Source organism: Hippoglossus hippoglossus, chromosome 6 (assembly GCF_009819705.1).
Source record: "Hippoglossus hippoglossus isolate fHipHip1 chromosome 6, fHipHip1.pri, whole genome shotgun sequence".
Lineage (NCBI taxonomy): Eukaryota > Metazoa > Chordata > Actinopteri > Pleuronectiformes > Pleuronectidae > Hippoglossus > Hippoglossus hippoglossus.
Window position 1 is genome coordinate 25,385,914 of NC_047156.1, and position 25,098 is coordinate 25,411,011.

The 25,098-nt window shown below is 40.3% G+C and overlaps 1 protein-coding gene across 3 annotated transcripts in view; it reads left to right on the plus strand.

Moving 5' to 3' along the window:
- The first annotated feature begins 926 nt into the window (after positions 1-926).
- Positions 927-25,098, plus strand: part of kitlga (kit ligand a) — a 28,079-nt gene continuing 3,907 nt past the window's right edge. The window contains exons 1-6 of one of the 3 annotated variants that reach the window (XR_004614172.1): positions 927-1,318; positions 21,180-21,290; positions 21,772-21,828; positions 22,075-22,227; positions 22,506-22,686; positions 23,977-24,033. Coding sequence is in view for 2 of the 3 variants with exons in the window: in XM_034588639.1 (XP_034444530.1) it covers positions 1,304-1,318; positions 21,180-21,290; positions 21,772-21,828; positions 22,075-22,227; positions 22,506-22,686; positions 23,977-24,033 (574 nt within the window). In the remaining variant the exon portion in view is untranslated. The remainder of the gene's footprint in view (positions 1,319-21,179; positions 21,291-21,771; positions 21,829-22,074; positions 22,228-22,505; positions 22,687-23,976; positions 24,034-25,098) is intronic. The other 2 variants (XM_034588639.1, XM_034588641.1) reach the window with 2 other exon arrangements.

Below are 25,098 nucleotides of genomic sequence, written 5' to 3' on the forward strand. Positions count from 1 at the left end.
TGAAAAAATAACATGCTTCCTTTGAAACAATGTTACAACCTTTGTAACAATGCTGTGCTATTAAACACGTGCTATTCATGCAAAAAAGATGTGTGTGTGTGTTTGTGTGTGTGTGTGGTCCAGGTGAAGACAAATTATAAGGTTAGATCTAGATTTCAAGTTCAGCTTGGAGTTAAGGTCAGAGTAAGGGTTAGGCAGAATAAGTCAAGTTAGAATAAGTCTCCAGGAAGTCAATGCAATGTCCTCTGAAGTCATAGAGACATAACTGAGTGTATATGTTTGTGTTTGTGTGTGTGTGTGAGAGAGAGAGAGAGCGAGAGAGAATGTTGCTTTGAAGATACAAGAATAAAAATGTGTCATTTGTGTCATCATCAATATATCAAATATATAATATTTGCATATATGTCCCTATTATAACACGATGAAGTAAGTGATTATGTTTTATTAATGTGAAAAGAACATGCTTCCTTTCTAATAGAACCATGTTGTGCTATAAAACACGTGCTATTCATGAAAGAAAGATGAGCGTGCCAGGAACTGGGCATCCTACGAGTGTGTGTTAGAATGTGTGCGTGTGTGTGAGTGAGTGAGAGAGAGAGAGAGAGAGAGAGAGAGAGAGAGAGAGAGAGAGAGAGAGAGAGAGAGAATGTTGCTTTGAAGATTCAAGAATAAAAAAGGTGTCATTTTATACATCAAATGTATATTATTTGTATAAATGTCCCTATTATACCGTGAAAAAGTAACTTATTATTTTGTATTCATATTGGATGTATTCTGATGATTAACAATGGGAGCCCCCAGCGGGAAACGTCTGGTGTTAACGGGTTAATGAAAGCACCAGTGTATCAAACTAGGTATTGAGCAAGGCGCAGTGCGTGTCAGAGAGCGCGGGCTTTCTGCGGGCAGGCAGACGGCCGCGGTGCTGAGGCGAACCCCTGCGCGTCGTCAGAGGGCGGCTCTTTCACTGCTTTTTACGCATCATTAAAACAAGGCTTAACTCCCTCCCTCTGCGCGCTGTCCCTCTCCGCCGACGCGAGCCCTCAGTGTCTGGATTTATGTTGTAGATAGATGGGCTAGATGCCACACGTCATAAGCCGACCGTCCGCAAAAGTTCATAGCTCGATTCCCAATTCTCACCGTTCTTCGTCGCTCGGGCTCTTTTTTTTTTCCGCCTCCTCTGCTTGGATACTACTGACTTAGGCATTGGATATGTGCACACAAGATGATGACAGCCCCTTTCCCCCTCGTAGAAGTAAAATAAAATAGGCTTTCGCACACACTGGATTTACTCCTGTCGTTCCATATGAAGAAGTCAAAAGTAAGTGATTGTTTTGTGGCTCTTTTTAAAAAAAATATTTTTCTTCTTGAAGAAACAAAGTGTGTGCGCTGCGCCGTGACTCGGGGACGCGGGACACGTTGCTGCTGCTGCTGCTGCCGCCGCGCGACTCGTCAAATTTAACCAGAAAGACTCGACACGTTTTTTTATCTTCAATCCCTATTTCGTCAATGGACTTTTATAAACAGGCACAACGTGATTTGTTTCCACCTGTCCGGAGTTTGGACAGCGTGCTCCACATCCACGTCTGCCTCTGTCCGTATAGCTCAGCCTCCCGGTGCCTTCCTGGTCAATGGGTTTTTTATCAGCGCCGTCAGTCCGCCACTCCACCGTGTCTGCGCCTCGCGGAGCTGGCACACTTTCTCCTTTGGTAAATGTTTGCAGGTGTAAGCAGGGAGGCTTGTGGGGGGGAACTCGCACTAAACTCGTCCTATAGTTCTCAAAAAGCCGGAGAGGGTGAACAGTTGCGTCTGTTTCTAATTTGAGGGGAAACGCATGGAGAGATTTCCCCACGCGTGGAGCTGCATTTCGCCTCATCATTTATCCACCTGTTGACACATATTACTGAGATGTGAAAGGAGCCGGTGTTGAGAGTGAGGTCCGTGGCCCTGTTCTGTGTGATTGCGCCCTGACACGGGACAGTGATCCATCCTGAGGATACAACCACCGGCCCAGCGGGCCAGGCACCACCTCCCACCTCTGTCATCCGCCTGCTCTGCGCCGAGAGCGGCCGCTGTCTTCTGAGTGCTCGCTGCGGGCTCGGCTTAGGCTCTCTCTGTGTTGTCTGACACCATAATCTGTGGCCTGTGACTTGGCTGACCTGAAATGCACAAACGGACGAGTAAAAGGTCCCTAAAAGGTCCCTGTCATTACCAGCGGCAACAGCGGGGCTGGAAGTATCTCCACTTTGTCTGGGTGTGTAGGTGTGTGAGAGAAAAGATAGAGAGAGGGAAATAAAGTGTGTGTGTGTGTGTCATTATGGTGAAATTGCTCCTGCAGACATCCAGTGTAGAAGACAGAGATGGTTTTGAGAACTCTGGCAGGTGTCTGCCCTTTTTTAGGTGTGTGTGTGTATATGTGTGTTGACATTTTGCTAAAGCTTTTAATTCATAATGGAGGCCGACTTTGAAGATGGGTGTGGTTCGACCCATGAGCCCTGAGTACTTGTGTAATAATGTAGTGACAGCATGGCCGGTAGCATCATGGGGAAGATGGGCTTTATGTATTTTAATTTGTGAGGTCAAAGAAACTTCACACACTTCTGCTTCAGAGCAGCCGGCCTCATCTCAATCACTGTGCTGAAGTTAGTCTTTATACGTGAAGGTTCTATCCTCCATCAGTTGCACAGGTGATCACTGACTGCTATTAACCAGAATAAATGAATAATAATAATAACGTCTCTGTAATCCAAAACATTACCATTTTTCATTTCTTTTAAAAACGTGAATCTCAATCTGTGATGTGGAAGCTGACTTACCAAGATGTAATGTGTGTACGTGTGTGTTGATCACATATTAAGAAGGTGTGTTGACCAAATTTAGACAGGTTTAACCTGCACTACGCCTGGGGCTGTCTAACTGAACCCTGCGCATATCAGGGGTTTGACTAATCACTGTTTGTTTCTCTCTCCTTTCAATTATTATCAGATAGGATAAAATGAAAGGATGTGAAACATATTAATGCTGCCATAGCAGTGTGTGTGTGTGCATGTGTGTGTGATCGTGCATCTGGGAATACGTCTTTGAAGTTTTCTGGAGCGAGGGTGGGCCTTTCTGCATCCGTGCAGCCGTTAATCTTTTTCTGAGCAGTTTCCTTTATGCTTTTTTAATGAACCTATACAGTAAGTTAGGCTGAGTGCCTTGGCTGCATTAACTGACACCTTTCATCTTTTATTTACTTTCATGGCCACGGCCCCCAGCGCTTTTCACTGTCACATAATCACATGTAGAAAATACGTCAAGGATTTGTCCCAGTTTTCAGGGAAGTAGACTGGAGAAAGAGTCGTCTTCTTCAAGGATGCACTGCTCCGTGTTTAGTCCCCTCATACTTCCTTTGAGGTTAAAATGGTAGATTTTATAATAAAAGTATGATATATCTTTGGTATTTGCAATACGTTTTAAACCAGTTAAAATACACATTGTGAATGACAATGGGTGTGAGCGAGGGAGAAAGTGAGCACGTCCAGACCTTGACACCTCCACAGATCATTTGGCACCAGCAGGGAGCGCTAGTTTTCTGATTCCTGCACAGTGTAGGAGAAAACAGCTGCCTGACTCTGTGAGAGAGTCATCACAGAGCGTCAGTTTGCTTTGTGGAACAGACACAGATGGGCAGACACCCCTGGTTGTTGACTGGCCGAGCTATTTGCCCAGGTTACACATTTCCATCCAACGGAAGGAGCACTAGGCAGGTGAAGTGAAGCTGAACCGGGATGATTTAGATGCACACATGTTACTACTGTAACATAGGCAGTAAATCCACAGGCCGACTGCTGGCATAATGGCGGCTCAGTTTGCTTCTTCTGTAATGCTCTGGCATGTGGTCCCCTGGGGACCTTCGAACTTCCTAAGTAGCCCCAGTGAACTACATCATTACCTTGTTGATTTCCCAGAATTATATTCGTTGTCCGAGGTTTTTGAAACGAGCAGGTTGGCCGGAGCCGGCCAGAAGGACAAGCATTAAAAGAGACAACAGACCGCTCGACATCATCAGAAAAATGTTGTCACATGTTCTGGGAATCATAAAGGAAGTAGGTGTTTGTGGCAAGCAGGGTGTTGATGTGTCAGAACAAATGTAATATAATCTAATCAAGTGAGTCACAGGTTGATGAATGGTTTTGATTGTGTAAGAATGAGATTATATTAACGGCAGGAAGGGAAACACAAAACTTGAAATCAGGGCTACTATGTATGCTCCTGTGTTGGACACGTTCACCCCAGAGCAGGGCAAGGTTAGCGTTGCTGCTTTGAATCAAATAATTAGTTAATGTGAAGTGGATCTCCTGACTTAAAAATCACATTAGAACATTGTTCAATTTGCTTTGCGTCCTCCCAATTAATATTATCTCTCTGATCTGTGAACGTCGGCTCTAAGAGGGGATTTATGTTACCTTATTAGTGCCAAGTGCCCGAGCCAGTAAAAATCTAACACTTACTAATGTTCTCTGATTGTCAACAGATATTTCAGTTTGCATCAGTGGTGAATGCGTATTTGTCCGTGCTGTGAATCAGCACATGTGCTTATAACTCATGTTTCAATTTCAGCTTAGGCCCGACTGCACGTCTTCCCTCCAGTTAACCACTTTGTGCTCAATGAGATCCATCACTGTCACATTATTGTGTCTGCTTACCTGCTTATAAAATCACATGTCCTTGATGTGTCTTAATGTGCATTTTGGATCAGAGACGCTTTTTTAATGGCTTCAACATGCATTTAAATGACAAACAGATGTCTTTTAAATCATTTTATACACATTTCTCTGTTTCACCTCGACCTACAAAAACTTTGCAAATCCTGTCATTTAGATTCTTGGAATAAGTTATGGGGGTTTGATCAATGCATGTTTACAGGGAGAATTAAGCATCTGATCATTGTGTGATGATCGACTCGCCAAAGGTTGCTTGGGTCAAAGAGGTTCAGTCAAATTGACCTCCCAGAGTCACATGTTATTGGTCAAACTACAATCAATTTGCTTGAGTTAAGCGATTTGTTTTCATGCATTCTGGGCAGGCAGAATTTGAATACCTAATGGTCTTTGGGTATAAATAGAGCAGCTTCTTATCAGTATATAATATACTAGATGTTGTGGAGGTCTAAGTTCAGATCTACGTTAAGTTCTAGGTCTCGAGCAAAATAATTCTTCCAACAGTAGAATTGTTTATCAAGAATTAACATTTTTTTGAAGGTCTTGTCTCTAATGAAAAAGAGAAAATAGCCAGCAGCTGTGTTACCCATGACAAAGCCTGCGCAGTTCAACAGCGTTGTGGAAAAGCCTCCTTTGCACACAAAGCCGAGGTTTGATGCTGCTTCGGAATCCTGCCTCATTTGCACCATCCTGCCTTAAGGTGCAAACTGGACAGATGAGATCTTTCCAGTTTATCTCTGCAGCAACAAGACATTCAGTGTGCTGTCACAGATCCATCGAATACGTGCCCAGTCTAACTTTAACCCTGCTCCAAGGAGGCGTCACTTTGACTGAGCCTATTTTGCAGGAAATCTGCACGCTGCACATTTCCCTCTCTGGACTCCCTCTTGGTGTTTTAGCTGCAGTTGATTTCTGTGATGTTTGAAATATAAGACCACCAAGACCTCATCTTGGAAACATCCCTCGAAATGTGTCTGTTGAGGCTAAGCGTGTGTGTTTGCCTTTGTATGGAGTCGCAGAGGTTTTAGAAAATAGCCATAAAGCCATCCAGAAGAAAGAAAACACAGCCGAGTATCTGTTTTTAAAACACTGTTTATGGATGTCTGTACTATCAATTACTAAACACTGAGGTCTGTCAGTTCGGAATTCCTGCAGGTCCCTTTCAACCTGACGTGCGAGACTGAAATGATCTGTCGGATTGGTTTAAAGATTTATTACACCTAGGTTTGGCCTTATCTCTGTTCCACAGAAACAGTTGGTGGGTGTCATGTGAATGATAACTATTAGTGGGGAAATCACTGTCACATGGATGTGGCACACAACCAGTGCCTGGCTGATGGGTCTGTTCTGTGGGCTGGCAGGAAGTGTGAACCAGAAGCCACAGTGATACATTTGTCAGAGTCAGTTACCAGCACTTCACATGGAGACTTCTTGTTCTCTCTTGCCTGAAGTATACGATCATCTATAAAATGTGATATCAAATTTCTAACACCATGTTTGATTCTCTAGATAAGACTTTATGCTCTACGTGTGGCCGGGCAAAAACAGTGGCAGATCTATTTTTCTATTTTATTTTTCTACATAAAGGGGCGTCAGTTGACACAGAGGAGTCAATTCAATGTCCAGCCTCCATGCACTGATTCAGTAGGTGAAAGTCATTCCTTGTTTAATGTTAGCTCTATAGCGTTAGAGCAAAGCCACACATCAATGATGTGTTTTCAAATTGTTCCTAGTTGAGGCACATTGTGTACTTCAAAAATGTTAGACAATAAAAATCTCTACAAATTGCTATTGTTTAGACCTCTGACCACTGACATGACAAGGGGACCTCAGGGGCGATCAGATTCCATTGCCCCTCGGCTCCACCTGTGGTTACGCCCCTGGAAAAAAAAAGAACAATTGTTTTGTTTCATTGCAAATTAGACATCTATTGGTTTTGGATTGTAGGTCTGATAGTCACTGTGCAGTCTTATTCATGTGTTATTAGATATTTCAATATATTTTTGTAGATTAAATAATTACTCAATTAATTGTAAAAAAGAATCAACAGATTTTTTATATTATATTATTGTTGGTCGCTGCCCTGGCTAACGCAGACTCTCCCTTAGTCTGAGTTGATTTCTCTCTGTTGTACAAAAGACAATAATTCACTGCAGTTTTGTAACTCATATTTGACAAAAAATCTGGTCCAATTTACTGCACCTACCTGATCTCTATACAGTTTTTTTCCCCTCCTCTCTCCTCAGGGTCTGAGTCCCCGAGAGCGATGAGACACTAATGTCAGACCTGGCAGCCACTTCACAGGTGCATCAAGGGCCAATTTAAATATTCTCCTCTACGGCATTCTCAAGTGGCACGACAACCGAATGCATGTGAGAAGATTGTATTCTGTGGTTTCTGCTTTGGCCAAGAGACATAATTGCATAGTGTGAACCAGCTCTGGATCCACTGCGCCTAATATGAACATATTACTTTTTTTTTTTCCTGTCTCTGCTTGAGAACATCAAAACATCAAACAGCATCTAGAGTCACTTTAAATGTAGTTCAATGATTCATTGCTATGCTGTGGTTTGTATGTGGTGTTTCATTGGCTGTATGAAGGCGGATGGATGCAGTAAGCGGTGGTGGTTTAATTTTCACATCAGTAGTTTGCCATCCCACAACAAGCAAAGGCCCATCATCTGGTGAACATGATGAAATCTGAAACAAATTGTGGTGTGATTGGTGGATTATCATCTCCATTTTCCTGCGATAAAACATCTAATTGAATTAGCACACTCATCACCCCGTGTGTTCAGGCTCTTTTCCATGCCGCAGGTTTTTGTAATTGGCATGTTGCCTTAAACTCACCTAAACCTCAGAGGCTCGAGGTCCCATACCCATGTAGGACCTCTGGATATTTTCGCAAACACCAAGTCATCCCCTAAGTGAATATTCCCCCCTGCTAAGCAATCCCAGGGTACATCAGGCGGAGCAGTCGCTGCTGGAGGGCATTTGGATGTGTTTGATTTGAATCGTGTTCATAGAAATCTTCATGCCAATTAGTGCATCTGCTTGCTAGGAAATTGCAGTTTCCACATGTGCCACTCTCCCTCGCGCCACGATGAGATGCTAAGGAGGACACTTGATGCAAAACATTAGAAACGGTTAGTCATCTCTGCTGCTCAGCAAACATCATTGAGGTATATTGGGTTTTTGTCATGTGCAACTGAAACTGCTGCATGTAGATTCAGGGTCGGTTAGATGCATTTTTGTCAATTTTGGCATCGGACTGGTCTTGTGACTTTTACATGTTTTTTTCTAAACTATAGCAACAAGGACTCTTTTTTATTGACTAGGATTTTAACCCTGATGCTAACTTGGTTCTCTCCAACACTAATTATTAAAAAATTATTTTTCTCCGAAGCCTTTCTTCTTTATTTAACAAAAAGCCAAAGTTCAAGCAGCCATAATTGGAAATGTTGTGATTAAAAACAGAAATTGTTTGATGAAAGAATAAATACAGAAGAGTGCAAATTAAATCAAGCATGCAATATCAGTGGTCAGGACCGGAATGTTTTCAAAACTGTACTACAGACACTTTTTTGTCTGCATCAAACTGCAAATAAGGGATAAATGAAAACTTCAAGGTTTATTTTTATTTCTGTACCTTTTTTGCAATTTAATGTATAAGTAGTAAAACAAGTTAGTGATGAAGCTGAGCCCCGTAGGGGTAAAAACTAAATTATATCTATGACAGATTCTGGTAAAGAAAAAAAAAGAAAAAAAAGAAAGCAGTTTCACAATGCCCTTCCTTGATGTCTCGTCCAAATCCCCCTCCTGCAGTTAGTGCATACAAACCAGATCCATCTTCACAACTTCTTGTTGACATAGTAAGGAAAGCTACTGTAGGCCTGACCATAAGGGGATCATAAAATGGTGCTTTTCCTTTTCAAAGGAAACAAGAGAGTCACCAAGTGCATTTTATCGTTCTCCTCCCACTTTCAAATTTGCTCTTAGTAGTAAGATTAGATTGCCTGTGGGACACCAGCATTATGACTTGATTGAGGTGGAAGCATCGGTAGTTCAAGTTAAAAAGTCCTCTGAACAGGCAGTTTGGTCCTTTCATAAATTTTAGGCATGGATCCCCACGTGTGGGAAGACGGAGACACATATTTTCACAGCGAATAATAAATGTCAGTTTGTCAAACTCAAGTAGTTTGACAAATCGACATAACAGTAATTCTTTGATCACACGCTGGGTCTCACAGACAGTAACCACCGCTCCATCTCAAACAACATGTCTGGGGAAATTCTTCTCAGGGAATATGGGATAACAAGATCTCGTTGAGCCAAAGGACACTTGCCTTGCTCCAAGTTTGAAATAAGAATCTCATGTACGTCCCCGAAAATAGTTCCCCGGGATTGTTTTTACTCTCAGTTCCCAATGTTTCTTTAGCTTCACTTTTATTATTATGTTTTCAACTTTAAAAACCTCTAATCCTTTCCGGCTTGCTGACACTTTGATAATATTTGGTTGAGAGGCTGCAACATTTGGTTCGCACTTATCTTTCAATGCCTTTTTTGAACACAGTGGGTGTTCTCTGTGATTTCTACCAAAAGCCATTGTGAGGTCTGATCTCATTAGAGATTTCTATGCCAGTTTTCCATGCAACATATGCTTATTCACAAACACGACAAAGTGTTTTTTACGTTATATGAACTGAACCATTTCCCGCTTGCTCAAATGTATCGTCAGCTATAATGATAGCTGTGGCAGCTTGCTTGTTGTGAGCACCAGCGCTATTAAGTGGTTTAATTAATCTCAGCCTACGGGATCTCGGCCTCTATCTGTTCAGCTGTTGGTGATTTTCTCAGACCTGTGTTGCTTTACTCAGAGGTCATCAGCAGAGTCCAGCTTTCTGCGTGATGTCACCATGACGCACATGCATCCTCTAAGGTAGTGATTTATTTCTCGCTCTGCTATTTTTTTTTCATTTTATTTCTTCACTTTTTGCTCAACTGCCCTTTTAATCCTTTACAAGCAGGGATGCACCGATCCAATCTCAGGCTTGATCAGATCAGACGTGGCCAGACGCTGACCTTACTAAGTGGATCAGGTATCAGGCAGATCCAAGTTCAAAACAGTTCTACTTTATCAACGTCATCAAATTCACTCTTTGTGCTCTAAATAAAATTAATTTAGTCACGTCAGGCCATTTGCTAGAGACTGCTAGAGCAAAATATTGTCATACTTATCCCACTGAGATCCATGCTGTGAGTTAGACCTTTATCACACGGGATGGTATTCATACCTATACAATTATCCATACTGTTTATTGGTCTAGTTCTTCATGGATTATTCCTTATCACAATTGAGGCTACATGGATTTTTTAGTGTCAACACAACAGTTTCACAATCCATGAATCTGCACACAGTGAAGGAAAACAAATATGCATGTGGCTCTTCTGTGCAAAAGCTAGACTGTTTAACTGCTGTTTTTATTTAGGTTTTCTTAGTCAAAGACAAATAATCTGCCAAGCCTGCCAGCATGGTGCTAATGTTATTTTAACATTTACCCTTGGTGGGGAACCCCTTGCTTGGTTGAAGCTGTGGCACTCGTGTGTATAACATCAAACACATGGCAGTCCTGGAATTTAAGCCCTTATAATGTAGAAAGAGGTTTCAGCATATTTCTGGTGTTTCGCCAATTCACTAACGAAGCTTTTGTCATCTTTCTTTATGAAATGAAGACACGCTTTGGACCGATTCCTCCTCTGGACCATGACTCAACTTCTTGACGCAAGTTTTATATCGCTGCTTTGCACAAGTGTCAGAAAAATACACTGGAAAGGAATTAACAAGCTCTGAGTCATATGATTCAGACGGATTAATAGGTCGAAAATCTGGAACCGGTTCCCAAGTGCTGGGGAACTGCCGTGGAATACTACTGGGACACAGTTCAATACGTCTACTGTCAAAAAAGTCAACTCAGGGTCATTAATATAAAAAGTGGTAGAGTTTAGGAATCACAGTTTGTCTGAAATATTCTGCAAACCTTTTAGATACTACTACCCACCCAAATAGTTGCACCAAGACCAAAGATTGCAACAGACTCGTCAGACAAGGGCCCCCCTGCATAGACATTCTATACATGTCGGTGTAATTGTCTGGCTCCTCTCTATTACCGTGAAGTCTGATTTGTTAGTGCCAGCAACTGTAAGTGAACCTCTGCAGACAGAAGCTGCAGCAGACTGAATGTTAGATACTAATTTGATTTACACATGAAATAAGTGAGCTCTAGTCGCTCGGAGATCGGGTGGACGTCCAGTGCCAAGGCCTTTGCTATTTTAGCCTCTTTGTTGTACCATTCGATTGTCTGAAAATACAGTTAACAGGTCATATTTTAATAGGCACATTATATTTCAAGGCGATGCGTTTGATGTTAACTGCAGTCTTGTTCTTAGTAATGTCAAAAGTCCTTTTGATAAGGAATACTTCTTTCTTTGTTGTCTTATCTCTATCTTTTTTTATGAGGCAAAAATAGCCTCTTGAATATTGAAGGCTCTGTTTGTAGTCTGTTCATGGAGATGTTAAATATTGACATGCGAATGAAAGGTCCAACCTGGTAACCTGTTCCCTGGAAATACTAGTCGTAAACAGTGTGCAGTAATGGGAAATGTTAGCACTATGTAAAATGTACAGAGTGATGCAAACAATGTCCTAAACATCAAATAATGTAAACATTTAGTGATTTAAGGGGGATATGATGACAGTGGGAATGTTTAATACTAAATTGCAATCTTCAAATACACAAAGCAAAGTCGTAACACAGAAACAGAAACAGCACCCATAAAAAGAAAAACCTTACCAAAGGATCAAAACAAAGCTTTTGCATGAAACATTAATTTAAAACCCTTGATTAACCTTAGCCTGGATGAGCTCTAGAACATCTGGATAGCAACAGCAGCCTGGTATTTTCTTTGCACAGCCATTATCATCCCCTGTTTTAATCCTCATTATGAAACATGGGAACTTACATCACATGGCAAAACTCAAAACACTGTTCAGGGCAAATGGATCAAATATCCATTTCTCTGACAAGCAGCATGTTGCTATGGCAGGCTCATGTCATGCAAGGTCCTGTGTTCCGCTTTTATGAGATTATGTGGTTAAGAGGGCCACGAGGCCGGCGGTCTGAAGAGCCTGTTCAGCTAATGATGCCTCGGGTTCAAAGTGACGGTGAAAAATGAGATGAGGGAGAGGAAGGCTCGCAGGCATAGAGACCCTTAATGCACCTGACAAAGACAAGGGCTTCAATTTGGAGGGGTGTAACACCCCCCTGCTCATTCTGGTCTGACACCAGCTGCCTCTGCTGTTGAGGGAATGAAAGTGGTTGATTTCCGATGTTTTGGACACAGCGGCAATGTTGTTTTCAGGATTTTAAAAACCCATGAGGAAACGTTTTCAGCATGGCAAATATACTCCTTCCCTCTCAGTTCAGCCTAGGCCTCACATCGTTGCTAAGATAGTGTCAGGGGAAACATTCAAATGAGTGAGTTGAACTCTTGATCTTGAGCTCCCTTTTCTCACTGAATTCTGCTGTTTATTGATATGTTTGGCCCAAGCTGTGTATTGGGAGTCCACAAGCATTTCTGGAACTTGTAGAAACAAGATCTGTTTGTTTTTGCATGGGTGTTATTTAACCAAGAGGTTTTCCCATCAATTTCTTTGTTGCAGTGAGACAGCTCACGATAAGATTGGAATCACAGTTCCATTTTGCATTTTGATTGGATCTTAGTGTGTTATCTATGTTTCTGTGGAAGAGTATTATACTAAAGCAGGTGAAGATTTTTTACCCACTAGGAAATACATTTTTATAATATTTTAATCATGAACTAGTGCATTACTTACAAAAGCTTTCCTTGCATAATGTGCCTCTTGTAGGCGGCTACATTTCAGACTAGAACAATCTCTCTATGCACTGTAAGCAAACCTTTTTTTATTTAATCTGCAGCCAATGAAATATCCATCATTTAGACTGACTGCATTTTTTGAATGTTAGGATTGACAAATGCACAGAGAACACAAAACTCACACTCTGATCCCAATGCGTAAATGGTATGACAGCTAAGAACACATTGATTTTTATCAGCAGCACCCAGTTAAGCCTTCATACCTTGACGCCACCAAGCCACAAGCCTTGTGGTACTCCGAGCAGCTCCAACATAACAAATGACAATAAGAGGAAGCCTTCATGCAAACGTTTTGCATGAAGTAGTCATCCTCCAAACCATGGGATTCTACATCAAATTGTTTCTCCACTGTAGGAATGTGACTTTCACAAGTGGACTTAACATCTGGTGTGATGAAATTGATTGGAGACACGTTTTAACAGCCAAAGAAATTTGCAAAAGCCTGAAACAGGTTTTAACAACATGAAAACAACTTGGAAATGCCTGTAAGATCCTCACACACGCACACACACACACACGCAAGCTGCTCTGCTTCCCAGACAAACCATGCAACAGCATTTACTGTAATTCCTCAGTATCAAGTCACATGTTTCATATGTACGATTCACTTAAATATTGCTTCCACAAAACCCTCAATGCAGCTCATTCACTGCCCAGAAATACTTTCATTGCTTGAAGCTCGTTGGTTTTAATGGCAAAAGGAAGGAAGGAGACATTTTATGGGAGATAATTTGCCCCGCTGATGTTTCCAGTTGCCTGATTTTCAGTTGCCTGATTTTATTTTACAGTGCAGATGCAGAAAAGGCTTCCTTCTTCCTGGTATAATTATTGTTGAATTTGCCGGATCATTCTGCGGAAAACCATAAGTCAATAAATGCATTTAGCGCAAAGCTCAACAGCTTATAGCAACAACTTGAATGTTTCTCCCTTGAAGTATTTAAATATAACCTAATGATAAAACAACAGTGTCCAGGCTGTGTTGAGGGTATCTTCTTCTCTCTTTATCTGTTTTTCTGGCTCCAAAACACTGAATGCAATAGTACTGATGTTGGATGTAGCTTTCTTGTTGCTTGAATGAATGCTAACTTTTAACAGTGCATCAGGTGGTTATATTTCTGCCTCAGTTGTCAGAATCTGAAATTCACTTCTGTCTTTCCATCGTCCTTGTACGCAGTCACACTGCCTCTATAATTTGTTTCACTTTCAGTCCAATCTCATCTTTAACCCATTCATGTGAATCAGCATTAGCATCAACGTAAAGGTCCACTGTGTTGGAGTTTGTAGCATCTAGTGGTGAAGTTGCATTTTGGAACCAACTGAATAAGCAAACCTCACTGGTCCCCTCCAGGTAACATTAAATCATGAATGGCCCTCCTGGCAGACACTGTGGAAGTGGCCCTGCTCCTGATGAAGATAAGAAGATAAGGAAAACCCAACAATTCATAGTTACAGATGATTATACTCTAATGAAAACATTGTTTTTCTGCAGAAGATCCCTCTAAACCAGTGGTCAGCAACCTTTTTCGAGCCCAAGATCACTTTTAAATTCCAAACATAAGCTGAGATCTACCACCCTGATATCTTCCAAAAAACCCACTTAGGAGGGTCATATTTATTATTTAGCTATTTCTGTGAAAGGCTGAATGTACGAGCATAAATATACACATAGAAAGGCATTGATGCAACTTTATGTATTCTATGCACAATATTCACATTAATATCAATGCATCTTCGGCTCCTGCAAATATTTCACAATAAAAATAACTTTTTAAACAAAAGAATAGATTCCGTCAACAGAAATGCTGGAGTGCTTTTATTTTGAAACGCATACAGAAAGTGTTGCAACCATTTATGTTTGTGACATAAATTCATCAGATAGACTCAAATAAATCTCAGGTGAAAGATAATTTTCTCTGTTTATTCTGCAGTCAACTACATAGTTTATCTGTCAATGTCACAAACAAACACTTCCCGAACCCGTTTCAAAGTAAAAGCACTCCAGCGTTTCACTTTCTTAATCCATTCATTTCTTCTAAAGGGGCTTTGATTGTTATCGAAAGACTGGAAGATGCACGTCTTCATACCGTAGAGTCCTGCCATTTAGTTTAATACATATCCGATTGTTTTGAAAGAAATGCAGTAGGTAAACCAGAATGCCGCCACCAGGGAACACACTGCCAATGTGAACAACAGACAACCAACACACAGCTGATCTGGTGGTATTGCAGTTGACAACATGGTGCTTGACACGTTTGGAGAAAGTTCAAATCAAATCAATACTGAGAGACTAAGGAGTCAGCAGTTTTGTTTCTTCTGTGTGAAATCCCTGTTGAACACTGGAATTGATTGCAGACAAATGTCTGATCTTGTGGAGCCATACTTGTAATGTGTTATGTTTTAGACTGCACACACTCTAGGTATATCTAGTGTGGGAGAGATTAATCTCACAAAATAGACCAGGCCTTCTTAGCCATTGCGCTCCCTAGTTTATTTCGGCTGAGTTTCAAGATGATGGAATCCTTTCTGCATGGGATACTGTCCAAACCAAATTGGCCATTACTTTGTCTCTCTTTTCGCTAATTATGTTATGGTTTTCCAGCCTGTCAACTTTTGTCAGCTTATTCATTTTATTTACAGTGTGATGTTTGTTTGACATGAGGGCTTAGTCCCTAAATCATCCTTTAAACAAACTTAGCAGGGGTAAAACCAGCTGGTGTCAGCGTAAGGTTGGGTGCTTTTTTCCCATGCCATGGAGGTGTCACAGAAGCCATGAAATGTAAACATATAAACTGGTCTTTTGATGCAACTTGAAGCTGTCATGGTTGGCACATCCCTTTTAGTGTTTGTACCAAATGTGCAAATCCAATGTTTTCAATGTCATAAACCCATGTTATCTCAGACCTAGCCTATCCCTTCTGCTGGGTTTACCACCTGCTGGCCGCTCCCACCTCCTACCAGTTGTTGTATTTTCTTTTTGCTCATTGCCAAGCCCTGCAAACCTTTTGTTTGCATAGCTGCCTGATTCATGTTTGTGACTATTTACTTGCCTGCCTTTGTACTGTTGCCTTCCTGGTTTGGTTGTTTCAGACTTTTAACCTGCCATCACTGAAACCGCAGTGCTTTTTTGGGTCCTGATATTCTTGGAACCTGAAAGAAGCAAAAATGTATTGACCTTAACCCTGACACAAACATTTGTTTGCTGCTGATCTAAAGCACATAACTCCAAGCCAGTACAGGTTGGTTCTGTCTAAGGGTGTCAGGTCACATGGAAAAACCATGTGGATTAATTTTGTCCTCAAGACCTCAGTGTGTGTGTGTAACAAGCTTTCTTATGTAATTCAGTTTGATGTAGTACAGTTAGTTCTACCTGAAGCAGCCAGGTCACTACATCACAGTGGACAAAAACAGGTCAATAAGCTTTATTCTCATTCTGTCAGTGTAGGCGTGAGACATTGTTGAACATTATAGCCAGAGATGGTATCAAAACTATTTGCAGGCGTCTTATTTTACCCAGGGACATTGGCATGTCACTTTCGATTGCTTATGAAATGTTGGTCTTTTGTCGTGTCAGGTGATATTAAACAACACAATTGTTTATTTAAAATTAGACAAAGATCCTTTTGTCGATTTGTTTGATTTGCATTTTGTGCCTCATTAACTAAAATTGTTTTTGTTATTTGTGCAAACATTTTGTTTTGCTCGAAACCTTGTGTGTCTCAAGTGTCTCTGATTTCATTAATTATCATTGTGTGCAGAGGCTGAGGCAGAACTGATGAATCACAAGATGCCCCACACGTTTTGCTAAACGCTCCTACATTATTGTTTGCTCATGGTCCCAGTCTGCCATTTAAAGATGTTTCGTTTTGGCTTAGAAGTAGAAGCAAGGTGGAATTGAATTACATCTCCTCTGTACTTTAAATAGTGCTTTTCCTTTGGCCTTTCCTGCTGTTAATGGATCATTGTTCTCTTCCTGCTGTGGCTCTGTTTGACAGATGTATAGCCATAGGAGGAATGTGGGTAGGGACGTCTGCCAAGATTTGAAATAAGACTTGCAGGGAAAATGTATGTGGCAAAAGTATGAATGTGTATAACTGAATGAGAACAACAGGTTGCTGCAAAACAGTAAGTATATATATTTATAAACTATAGTTTATAGTACAGGTAGAATGTGCCTGAGGAGTAGACACCCACTGAGTTCCATTTGTGAAATACCATAAAGCTTTACTCACTAAAGAGGAGGTTCTCTTTCAAGGTTGCTGATGTGTTTTAAGATGATTTATGGCTGGCACTAATTGCTGTTGTATAATAAATCCTGATTGGAACAGAAAATAGGAGGTCAGACAAATGAATTGCAATTGTTAATGTACAATAAGCATTGGCTTAATGGAAAATACAAGTCCATTAGGCAGTTAAAAACATTGAGACCATTGGCAAGAACTTCCTACAACACCTACGGGCAGCAAGTGCATCTTAAAGATCCCCTGTGGAGTTTCCTTGCAAACAAAAGTAAAGTTTACATTCAGTGTTCCTTGCTTAAAGGCATTGTGTGTGTGTCTGTATTGGTGGCATAAACGGAATGGCAGGAAGCACACTGCGTGCAAGCTTGTGGAATGTTGTCCTCCTATACGTGTGTTTTAAGTAAGAGCTAAAAACATCGGTCCAGAGAGAACATTTTGAAGGCTTAATTTTTAACTCGAAACTCATTTTATGCATCTGTTTATAGTTATAGATAACATAGTTACCTAAGATGGTTGGTAATTAGAACAGATTATAGAATATTAATTATGTAAGTCCCAATTTGTATTTTCTTTTTTTTAACTGAAATTCACTTTATACATACATACATACATACATACATACATACATACATACATACATACATACATACATACATACATACATACATACATACATACATACATACAGGCGCACATACACAAATACATACATACAATATATGTACAACATGTGTATGTATAATGTGTACTTTTCATATCAATACACTTGCCAACTAGCAGCATGACAAAAACGTTTCACATTTCAAACTAAAATCCCCTACTACTAAATACACAGAGGCTCAGGATCACATGCAGTTCATGACATTCAGATCAAGACTATATCTTATGTCTTTTGAAGTTGAAATCTAACCGTCAGAAATAGTTGTATCGCAGCTTCACCCAATGTAAACCTGTGTGATGAGGTTTGACAGCTTTCCTGTCACAACAGCATCAACTGTTCCAACATGAAGGTAGAGGACTATCCCAAAGTGGGGTTGATAAGTTCTTGTACAAAGTTTATTGTCCCTTTCAGGCAAATTGCTTCACAGCCACGTTTGTAGAGACACACATAAAACACATTGGTCGACATCAGGTTACAGTTTACACAGTGGTCCGAGACTGTATAACAAAAAGTCATATCACCAGTAAAATCAATATCTCAACAATCTGTGCAAATGAGCAATTTGTGCAACAAACAATCCATAATTATTTGTTATTCACCACCTTCATCCCGGCTGCCATTTACAGCCGGGATGAAGGAAACCTTGTATATCTTGGATCTCACAACAGGCCCCTTGAGACGGCGACCTGAGGTCAACTGTTTAAACTATGACCTGAGGGGGTGATCTAGGCTTTTCATGACTGAAGTAGCCTTCCTAAGCATTTGTTTGTTGTATAAGTCTGTGAGCTGGTAGCCAGCTGGTAGCCAGCTGATAGACAGCTTTGTGGCAGCACCTGAAGACAGCTCACTAGTGATCCGAAAAAATGCAGGTCTGACAAATTCAAATAGAAATGAAAGCAGATACTGTCATTTTCAAAAAGCTTCTGTCACCTGTATGAAAGCGGCTGCTATTTACTTTAAGAACAATAATGCCTATTGGAAGAATAGTAGTTCATTGGCAATCCCATTGGTATGTAAAAGGGTAACATAGTCATTTAATTAATTCTGCTCATATGCTGATCATTAGATAAGAATTAGATTTTTATCTTTACCCACTCATTTCCAAAGTTGATCTTTCCCTGGCAGCCTTTAGATTTATAGCTGTTTTTGTAACCTGACTAATTTCTATGATTATGAAGTATTAATAAAATATAATTGAAATGATTAAACAGTCTCTTTAATGTTATAGGTCATACTGCCTTCTCTGCTGTGACGATTCAAAATGCTTTCTGTGAAAAAGCCCTTTGTCCCTTAACTAGTTCATTCAAAATCTCCATTGGTTCATGTCAAAATGAGAGTCTAATGTTTCTCTTTTGGAATAGTGTCATTTCTTTTCTTCTGGCAATCCGTGAGAAGAGAACAAACCAAATGCAATATCATTAAGCTCTGAAGAACTAGCCTGACATGAGTACCAATAAGTCACTTGTTGCATTTTGTTTGAATTAATACGTATTCCGCATGTGTAGTTTATTATCAATTAACAGTAATAAATCTGAGAAAAAAGGAGGTGGAGGAGGTCTTAGTATATCATCCTTGGAGGTGTATACTACATTGTTGAACACATATCGCACTAACTCTTCTGACGTCTGAGATCAGATGGTAGTAAGGGTGACACTACTCACAGCTGAGTGGGAGGGATACAAACTTCAGGATGTATATAAAGTTCATAGGGGTCAAGCAGAGGGAGGCTGTTGTAGCTTTGAACTCGTTGCTTTGCAGCTCAGTGATTTTGTGTTGCATGTTGTCGGTCACACGAAATGACTTAAAGGGATAGTTCACCCAAAAATGAAAATTCCCTCATTGTCTACTCACCACTATGCCGATGGAGGGGTAGGTGAAGTGTTTGAGTCCACAAAACAATTTTGGAGTTTCAGGGGTAAACAGTGGTGCAGCCAAATCCAATGCAATTGAACTAAATGTCGACCACTTCTTCAAACTTAAAAAACAACAGAAAAGGAGTTGTGAAATGCCTCCATACTGCTCCTGTTGTGTCCTCCAAGCATCGTAGTTACTGCAGTTCTCGTGATACTCACGAGTTCTCGTGAACTGCAGCAGTAACTAGGGGGAGGATCACAGCAGACATTTAGTCAAATTTGAATGACAGGGCTTACAGATTATGCCACAAGAGCAGTATGGAGGCATTTTGTGTAGATTTTTTTTTTGTGTTGTTTCTTTACATTTAAAGTGTTAGAAGTGTAAGAAGTCTATTTACGTCAATTGTATTGGATTTGGCTGCAACACTGTTTTTGTGTGAACTATCCCTTTAAAACTTTCAGCTCCTTTTGTTTACTTCTCATGACCTGAAACCGCTCACCAAATGCCTGAAGGGGTTTCGCAAACTTATCTGAATATTCAAATGTCATAGCAGATTTTATCAGAACTGGAAAATGCACAATTACCCCTTTCCAGGTGCACTTGCCACAACATGCATTGCTTGCAAAGACAGTAATTCCTTCCTGGAATCAAATCCAGCATTAATCTCACGTACAAAAATGGCTAATTGGGCGATATTTGATACTGTCTGTTGCTAGAGAGAAAAACAGGATTATTCTTGCAGCGTTCCCATTTTTTCTCAGTATCTTGTGACACGATCCACTCGTTAATCCGTTGCACAATAACACTTTTCTATTTTACTTCATCGAGTGTTAGCGGCTCTGCAGCAGCAACAAGGCTCCTTCACAAATATATTTTTTGAACGAGGTCTTACTTTCTAACATACCAGCCTACTCACCACAAAACGTTTCAGTGGAAAGTTGCATGCTGGGAACCCAAACTCGGCAAAAAAGTGTTTTATATTTACCCAAGATCATTTGTTCTTTCAGCTCGTGCAGCTACATTCATATTACGTACTGAAAGAATTTGCACAAGGCATTGCCTTAATTTAAACCCGCTAACCCAGCAAATGCGTCTGTTGCCGAAAAACTCCTGACAGTTCTTCTTTATGATCTCCGGGACTTGACTCATGTGACAATGGACACATTACTTTCGTCACACTTGACTATACATTTTTCTATCCACTTACTGTGTATTTATTTGTGATGAGTAAAACCAGAGCAAAGCAATTTCCCTGCAAGGATTAATACAATATTTAAATACAATTCTGAAAATACTAATTTATTATTCGGGACCAACTTGCAACTTCCCTGAACTTATCTCATCGTATCTAGGACATGTCTGATTTCATTCATTTCATTGTTATCGTCCTGGACAAATGTGGTTCAAGACATGCATAGGCTGAGGCGTAACAGATGGATTACAAGATCTCCTCCACATTTGCGTCAGCATGGTAGTTTATTGCTGACACCAAACGTAAAAGCTGCTTCGTGTATATAATGTCATTCTGTAAATGTGGTCAGTGGTTTTGCACGGTCATTTCGACGTTTTTCAACACTTGTGACTTTGAGCTTTTTTTATTCAGCTTTCACCTCTACCACCAATCTTCTGTTCATTCTATATCATGCTTAACCCCTTGTTGTAATGCTGGTTAAAATGTGTTTATAATTGTTGTTTTTTATTATTATTTATTTAATGAAAAAGATGAGACTAATCGTCAAAATATTGCTTTTTTCGCCCCTTTACCTGCAGATTTGGATACGTGTCTGTGTCTATTTACTGCTGTTCATCACTCTTGGGGTACATTCAAGTAAATTTGACGTCAACCCAGTGACAGATGACATCTCTAAGCTCTCTGTTTTGGTAAGGAGAAGACATTGTATGTCTAGTGTGCAATACATACTGTATATTTAATCTACAAATTACAAAATAGATGTGCACATTTGTTTTATGAGGCACTGTCTTTATATTTGTTGTATTTGCACAGTCACAAAAGCAGGAAGCATCATTCCTATTTAGCTTGTTTATAACATTTTTCAAGTCAGATGATTGCCTGTCTGGACTGTGTGGCTGTGTTACGCCATTTTCCTCCATATCAGGTCAGGATTATTGCTGCCTCTGCTGAACCAATTCTGGCTCTAGCGGAACATACAACATTATGATTCATGCTCTTTTCAAAAGCCTGGCGGCACCTGCTTTATTGCCAATGTTAATATGTGCAAAGGTCTAAAAGTTAGGGAGCTCAAAACAACATCAGCAAACAGAGAAAACTAGAAATTAAACCTGGATGATATTTCAATGATGATGGACGTGATGTAATACTTTTTTTTTTCTTCTTTTTCAGAGACAAAATATTCCTAAAGATTACAAAATTCCTGTACATTTTGTTCCTAAAGAAGAGGTGAGATGCCAGACCATCATATTATCCTTTTTATGACTGCTGCTTTTCTCAAACTTTGATCATCTTTGATCATCTTTGATCATCATCATTTCAGTAGTCTTTGTGACTTGGTGGATATGCACTATTGAATGTTCACGTTGACATTTTGGTACTCTGATAATTTTCAGTTAGTGCACTACGTATTAATTATCTATCAGTTCATGTCATTGCTCACCTTTTTCCTTGTCTCTGCTCTTTGTCTTCTAGGGTGGGATGTGTTGGGTAAAATTAAACATCTTCTACTTGGAGGAGAGTTTAATAGATTTATCGCATAAGTTTGGAAACATTTCATCCAACAGAAAAGATATTAGCATATTCATCCAAATGCTCCAAGAACTGCGGCTCAACATGGGGTCTCTGGTAAGTTGTGGTAGACCCACAAAATGTGTTGTAAATATACTGACTTTGGCCTAATGAAGCTAATGAACTAGTGTGAGTGACAAACACTAATGTTAACCAAGCCTGTATTACATTGCACACATGGTTAACTTGCAGGCCTTTATCGCAAGATGAGTGACATGTATCTAACCAGCTAATCACAAATTTGCACATTATCAGTCAAGAAAAAAAAAAAAGCTTTTAACTATCCCTTGAAATGAATTGCCTGAAATCTTCAAATTGTGTTTATGTTTTTGTAGGAGCCGATCATGTACGATTTTGAGTGCCACTACAGGGAAGAGAGGTGGCAGACAGCGCGATACTTTGACTTTGTCAAAGACTTCCTTATAGCTGCACAGAATAGAGAAGATTCAGATGACTGTAATCCTCCTCCCTGTCCCACCACACCTTACACAGTAACTACAGAAGACTATTTAGAAGGTAATTTCATTATAAGTGATATTTATTCTTTATATGTTGCCTGTTTGTTGTGCCGTTTACCAGGGTTAATGTTTTGACTTTGAATGCAGCTTTGGACACTATCAGCACTCTAATAGCGTTGGTCAAGACTCAACTCCAACATTTCAATTTGCATCTGCAGGGTGGCGATAAGTAGAATTAAGCCCCGTGTTGTGACAGAATCACTGTATTTTTCACACAACTAATAATCTCACTGCCTAGAGCATTAACAACCCACACAGACTACACGTTAGCAATGTTACTGGAGGTCAGGGAAGCTGGTTACATTACTCACATGCAACAGTGTGTTTAGTGATAAAATCAGCGAGTCGGTGAGTCTCAGATTAACAGCTCAGATCAGTTTGGAATGAAGCCTTCCCACTATTCTGTGATAAGATCACCTGAACTGCTGCCAACCAGACATGTGTGATTTTTATGGGTCTTTTAACCGTCGATCAGCCTCAGAACATTTGCACCACTACTTTTTCACCCTGATTCCAGCATGTGCTCAAATTTAAAAGTAGTTACCATAAAAGATGTTCACATGAAGGCCTTCAGAACATTGTTTCTGGTGAGATACACAACTGTTGTGATGTCCGAGATTCGTAATGATCACCACAATCAAATGACTTCCAATCATGCCAGCCTGCATAGCTTGAGGTCAATAGTGGTAAGTGAGAAAAATCTGTCTTTTTATGAATTGGGTTGACTGACTCTTTAGGTATTTTAAGTGCTTTATTTCAGAAAACATTTGAAAACACCACCACCCTCTTTGGGCTATTGTGCGCGGCCCGGGGTCTATTTAGGACAGATCTCTTGTGACCGTTTGGAGAAGCTTTTAAGCCGGGAACCATTATTTCTTCACAAGAACTTTACAAGATAAAATAACTCAAAACCGTCTCGGTGCTTAGACGGCCCATGGAGACATGGCTGAGTCACAGGACTGAGGGAAGATGTCCCCAGGCAGCCCATGTGAAAGGAAGAAAAGGGCCGAAACCTGACTGTATACGTGTTGATTACAGAGCAATCTTCCAATCTTCCCAAGCGCTTGGCTTTTCTTTGCCAGAGTGGTCGGATCGGATCAGATCTTTTGTATGTGTGTGAGTATGTGTGTGTGAGTGGTGGGGTAGTGAAAAAGGTGGTGAGGTGACCTCAGGTGACAAGGTTTTCATCATCAGGCGTCAACACTCCACCCTTTTTCACCCTCTTCTTCTTCTCCAGTAAAACCAAACTCACCAATCTTTTTTTTTTTGCTGTCTTATCTTTTTTCAGCAGAATCGCCCACGTCCAGCAGCAAAGGCTCAGACTGTACGACAGGCTGCAATCCACGTGAGTTCACAGTTCTCGTAATTACTGAGAAAACAAGTGTCAGGTCTGGTGTGTCAAAGCCGGAGGTTTTGATGGCTGCACTGATTTGCAGACATCAAAGCCGGAGGTTTTGATGGCTGCACTGATTTGCAACCATCAAAGCCTGCACTGATTTGCAGCCATCAAAAGTAGAGCAAGTCAGCCCATTCCATGGAGCTGCTGTCACTTGATTAATTACACACTGCGAGACAAATTCATCATCACATCTCATATAGCCTGCTGCAGGAAGGCTTTTGTCCACCTGCACCAGAGGCCAATGGCAACCGCTACATTTTCAATAGTTTATCTGCTTCTGTTTCTTTGGTCGAATGTCCCATTCATGTTGGTCCAACTGACAGAAAATAAGTTTTTTAACTATAAGAATACACACACACATAATACAGTGACACAGGTTTGGTCTATGAACAGAGAAAGTACACTAAGTGAGTGTAAGTGAGTTTCCTATTTCCTATTGGCTCACACAATGGCTTTGGTTCTAATCAATAGACAGAAAATAAAGATGGACGACATGGCAGCTCCCAAAAATATAGCCATAATAGCTTGCCCCTGGTGCCTGGCTGCAATATAGGTTATAATCGCCCCTCTCAAGTGCAACAGAGAACAAAAACTGTATAGATGAGGGGTGAGAACCCGAACAAGCACGAGGCAAATAGCGCTGCAGGAAAACACTAACTTTGAAGATTGTTGTGCTATAATGAGAAGTGTAATTTTTTCTGGTTCATTATGAAACTGTAGCAGGACAAATTAGAAAATTGCGGGCCACCACAATCTAGATAATTAATTGGATACAGGAAAGACACAACAGAAGTCATATTTCTTATAAATTATTGTTCATATGGCACTTCAATTCAACAAGTAAATATTACAATTAATAAATAGAAAACACAATCTGATGCGAACCATGACTTCTGTGATTCTTTGAACCCCTGAAAAATATATTTTAGTTTTTTTTTAAATATTTTTTGTTTAGTTACTAAAACTCCACTCAGAAAAGTGTTTTGCTCTGTGGATGCATGGAGCTGTCCT